The sequence below is a fragment of the Sinocyclocheilus rhinocerous genome, unplaced genomic scaffold (assembly GCF_001515625.1).
Source record: "Sinocyclocheilus rhinocerous isolate Xijiao unplaced genomic scaffold, SAMN03320098_v1.1 scaffold147, whole genome shotgun sequence".
Classification (NCBI taxonomy): domain Eukaryota; kingdom Metazoa; phylum Chordata; class Actinopteri; order Cypriniformes; family Cyprinidae; genus Sinocyclocheilus; species Sinocyclocheilus rhinocerous.
Genome location: NW_015651498.1, coordinates 741,751 through 746,513, shown reverse-complemented (window position 1 = coordinate 746,513; position 4,763 = coordinate 741,751). Strand labels below are relative to the sequence as shown.

The window sequence follows — 4,763 nt, the reverse complement described above, 5'->3', positions numbered from 1 at the left end:
AGAGCCAGAGAAGTCGAAGCACTGCCAGAAGCTGCAGACATCATGTGAACAGAACAGGAGGGAAAGTGTCCTGCCAGACCAGAAGACCTTCAGCAAAGACATGAATGTCAACAAGAGCGCCATCTGGAGGCCTTGGTAGAGCCTTAAAGACTCAGACTGAATGTCTACACTAGACTCAGTGGACTATTATTTTTAAGTTTTCTTTTTTGAGGAAAAGTGTTTATTAAATTCTAATTTGGAATTTTTTTATGTAAAGTATTTTATGATACAGTGATAACTCTGCTTCACTTTACTTTGCATTAGATGTTATGCATTTGGATGTATAATGTGCAAGGCATTTATTCAGCTGTTTGAATACTTCCAACTTCATGTGATTCAACATGTGTTTAAAAACATTTCTGTTATAGAAATAATTAAATTTCCCATCTATTTTGATGGACTGTCTATTACTTATTTCAAGTAATATCAATTTGTGCTTCACAATGAAGCTAGATTTCATTTTAACCTCATAATGAGCCTTTGAGTAAATTGTTATTTCTCATTGTTTGAGCATATTTGGACAAATCTTGTCAGTTTATAAAGTTTTAAACAGTTCCTTTTTGGAACAAGTTTGTTTAATGTACCCTTTCCTTTCATAAAGGCATGTATTGTGATGAAAACTACGTTTTCAAGGACTCACTTGTATTGTATCAATATGCGTGTGTATTTGACATTGCATGTGTAATGTGCAAAACATCTGTTTTCTCATTAGAGATCTAATAAATCAAATTGCTTTTCAATCCACTTTTGCTTTTCACTGGTATTCACATTTATGAGCACAACATTTTTAATGCAAGGAATGTTTAATAAGTGATATCAGCTACAACATGTTAAAACAAGTTGGATTAAATAACAAAAACACACCTTTACAAAAGGCATCGATTAGATTTGAGACTAAAACTCAAATGACAGGATTTTCTGATGATGTTATGCTTGCCATACACCAGGGGTGTCAAACTCAGTTCCTGGAGGGCCAGAGCCCGGCAGAGTTTTGTTCCGACACACATACCATGTAGTTTTCAAATAAGCCTGAAGGACTTGATTGGTTGGTGTTTAATTAGTGTTGAATCTAAACTCTGCAGGGCTCCGGCCCTCCAGGAATTGAGTTTGACACCCCTGCCATACACTTTAGACAGTTCTCTAACTCGGTGGTTCCTCGCGTACCACCGCTCTGCACATTGCCATGATTCCAGTTTGGAGGGAGCATCTATGTTCCATAGATGCTCTCTTTTTTTTTTAACGACACTTTTTTTTATTAATGTTCAAAAATCAAGAATAGTACACATAGAATAATACAACCATTAACATAAAAATGATAAAATTGAGATGTACATGTCATTAAAGATAGGAAAAGAGTTACAGATAGATAAAGTTTTTAAGGCTTTTTTGTTCTTAGACAACTGGATTAATGAAAGGTATTGCTCAAAATCTTTTATAAAAACAAAGAAGAGAGGTCTAGAGTTTGAATATTTGCATTTGTGGATGTGAAATTTTGCAAGAAGCAAAATCAGATTCACTACATAAAACTGTTTCCTTTTACTCTTGACGATGATCGTTTCGGTGATCTGTGCACCAATCTACGCGGCGTGGATGCCATTAAGTGCATCTGATTGGTCCTTTGCAACACGTAGAATCGTCTGATCGCCTCTCTGTCGTCGTGCGTCAGGTGTGCGTGCTGAGACACGTGACGCAGCGTCTCCTGCAAGCACTGCGAGAATCCGCGCGCGTAGCAGGAATTGGCGCGCTGTTTAAAAAAATCGACGGTCAACTCCAGAATAACGGCGTTGCCTTTGTCTAGTGTAACAAGCCGCCGCTCGGACATCCGCGTCGTTTCGTGAAATAATTCTCTCGGATGTTCGATACTGCCTTTGATTCGGTCTCTCCGCGTCTTTTCCACAAGAATCTTTCGAAACTGCGTAGAAAGTGGAAGAAAACGGTAAGGTTTCAGTGGAAATGAGGTAAGGTTAAAATAAAGATCTGAAAGGTCATATTACACTTACTTTGTAGTTCTCAGGACACTATATGCTCTCACAGCCTTGGTTTTGACTGACCGGTGCCATTATGTAAAGATTTAAATGCAAAAAGTGTGTAAATATAAGGATGAGGTATACCGGAGCTAACGGTTATTAGCTCAGGTTACCGCTTTCTCACACTGCCAGCCAATCGGAGACGAGCACGAGACGCGGGCTTTAAAGTCGAGACGGCGCTTTTAATAGCGGCCAAGCTTGCTTCCTCTCCCGCTGTGGGAAAACACTGGCACGGGCCACTAAAAGTGTGCCTGACTCCTGCGAGCATGTCCAGTAGTGCTGACAAGACCAACAAGTCGGTGTGAGGCAATAAAATGACTGAGACACGCTTCAGACAGGGAGTCTTGATCCTTGAGGTGTTGTTGCGCCAGTGAAAACGGACTTTCCCAGCCTCAGGTTCCAGTTTATTGCATTGATTTCTTACAGAGGGCCTTTAAAGAAATGCTGATTTTTGGATGTGATTTTAACAATGTAATCTGCACATGCATGGATTCATTTAATGTAAACATTTAATTTGATCAGAAAATCAAATGATCAGAAAACGTTTATGAAGTTGAAACTTTTAATTCAGATGCCACAATTTAATTTGACTTAAAGAGAATGTGACCTTCCTGATAGAAATCAGTGAAATATGATAAAATACTACATCAAAACATTTATTAGTAACAGACATTATTATTATTGTTGTTGCTAAATAATGTACAGTGATGTGGGAAATAGTATAAGAATATTCCTGAGATAATATAAAAATCTTAATTTTTTGCAACTTGTTAGTTTCACTAAAAATGAAATATTATGAATATTTACAAAAATATTCAAATTATTAAGATATTTTGGTACTTTTAAAAAGGTTTTTAACCAAGTAACTCCAGATTGTGTCTTAATGTTTTTAGAAAAAAATTTAACTTAAAGTTATTTAGTTTTACCTTTGAATAACTAAACCTGGCTCTCGTCTGAATATAGCCATAGAGGCTGACATGGCATTAAAAAGAACAAAGAAAGAAAATATATTTCATTCCCAGCACTGGATTGTGTTAGTCAAAATAATGTTTGCATCAAGTTTAGATTTAAAAAAAAAAGTGCATGCAAATCTTTAGTATAATCACATATTCAGTTCGGTTATTGAAAGACTGATTGACCTATTGATTAATTGGAACTAGATAAGGTAAATGTAAGTCCTGTGGGATTTGTACTGCCAGTGTTTGATTTGATTTGTGGAGGACGCCTCACCCACTGGCCTCTGAGTGTGGGAAAGCTAATCCTGACTGGGACTCATGGCTTTGTAATGCTAATGAGCTCCTATAAATAGAGGAGCACGACCCTCATTCCCAACAACTGACTCGCTCTCCTCAGAGAAACATCTCTCCATCTGAAACAATGGCTCCGACCTACATGACTGACTACTCTAAACTTTCCAACAAGGAAAAGCATAAAGTAAGTATTTTTGACATTTGAAACACAATTGTTTCTCTATATTTCTCTTTTGTTCTGCTATGAATTTTGAATCACAGAACTAACCAGATGTCTCCTTCCTCAACAGTTGAGAAAACCAGTGGTGGAGAAGATGCGCAGAGATCGCATCAACAACTGCATCGAGCAGCTCAAATCCATGCTGGAGAAGGAGTTCCACCAGCAGGATCCAAACACCAAGCTGGAGAAAGCTGACATCCTGGAGATGACGGTGGTTTTTATGAAACAGCAGCTGCAGCCCAAGACCTCGGCTCCACAGAAAGCCCACTTTGACGGCTATTCCCAGTGCTGGAGGGAGACCATGAGCTTCTTATCTGGAAACTCCAAGGTGGACGCTGTACGTCAGCATCTGAACCACTGCCAGGAAGGCCAGAGATCATCTAAAGGCCTCGTTCACGTGTCTCCAGCTTCCCATCAGCCCATCAAGGTGAAGCAGGAACCGTGTGCTCGCAGACCTCTCTGGAGACCCTGGTAGATGATGAAAGACTTTGACAGAAAAACTAGATGGTGGTTTTACCATCTTTTATGTAGTAGGAGATACTTCCTTTTTAAATTTGTTTTGAAAGAATCTTTTTATGGTGCTCCTACCTAGTTTGTAGAAGGAAGTGGGTTTCACAATGTGAAAGTCTAATCTTCTACAGGTGATTATATTCTGATCAGAGGTTTATTGTAACACACTTCTATAGTTTTCCTCATGGATGGATAGTAATTTGTATAAATCTTCACAATGAAGAGTCGATAAACATCTGTTTAACTCCTGTGGAGTCAAAGTAATTATTTGCAATGTTTGATATGCAAATGTAATGGTTTCTTCTTATGAAAGATGTATTTCTAATATATAGTGGCATATGTTAATTGTGCAATCATACTGTCACATACAAATAAACAACTTTTAAAAATAAACATTCCTGCTTTCCTTTTATTAATCGAAACAAATGCTTTGTGCTGCATATGATTAATGGACCTTTGATTAAACAATGTTTTTAACAAACCTTCACCACTCTTAGTCAAAGTTGTCAAATGGTCTCAATTTCAGCTAATGGGAGTCCATTTACACTTAATGGTCAAAGAATAGCCCAAAATGACAACAAAAAGTCCTAAAATGATGTTACATTCATGCATTTGGCATACACTTTTATCCAAAGTGACTTACATGGCATTTAAGGTACACTCTCAGAAAAAAAAGGCACAAAACCTGGTACTGGGGCACTGTCACCTTTCAAAAGG

At 37.9% G+C, this 4,763-nt stretch overlaps 1 protein-coding gene across 2 annotated transcripts; it reads left to right on the top strand.

Annotated features, from left to right (window-relative positions):
- Positions 1-1,714: 1,714 nt before the first annotated feature.
- On the top strand, positions 1,715-4,204 carry LOC107712987 (transcription factor HES-5-like). 2 transcript variants are annotated; one of them, XM_016518396.1, is made up of 3 exons: positions 1,715-1,975; positions 3,420-3,500; positions 3,607-4,204. In XM_016518396.1, the coding sequence occupies exons 1-3, from the start codon at positions 1,892-1,894 to the stop codon at positions 4,009-4,011; spliced, it is 570 nt and encodes a 189-aa protein (XP_016373882.1). In that variant the 5' UTR covers positions 1,715-1,891; the 3' UTR covers positions 4,012-4,204. The 2 variants fall into 2 exon arrangements, with proteins under 2 accessions (XP_016373882.1, XP_016373883.1); XM_016518397.1 differs by having other exon boundaries at positions 1,941-1,997.
- Positions 4,205-4,763: the final 559 nt, after the last annotated feature.

Bases quoted from the DNA above. Each gene is read 5' to 3' on its own strand.
- LOC107712987 (XM_016518396.1), top strand. From the start codon at position 1,892: ATGTTCGATACTGCCTTTGATTCGGTCTCTCCGCGTCTTTTCCACAAG. The intron at 1,976-3,419 runs GTAAGGTTTCAG...CGCTCTCCTCAG, and splicing joins GTAGAAAGTGGAAGAAAACG to AGAAACATCTCTCCATCTGA. The intron at 3,501-3,606 runs GTAAGTATTTTT...CTTCCTCAACAG, and splicing joins CCAACAAGGAAAAGCATAAA to TTGAGAAAACCAGTGGTGGA.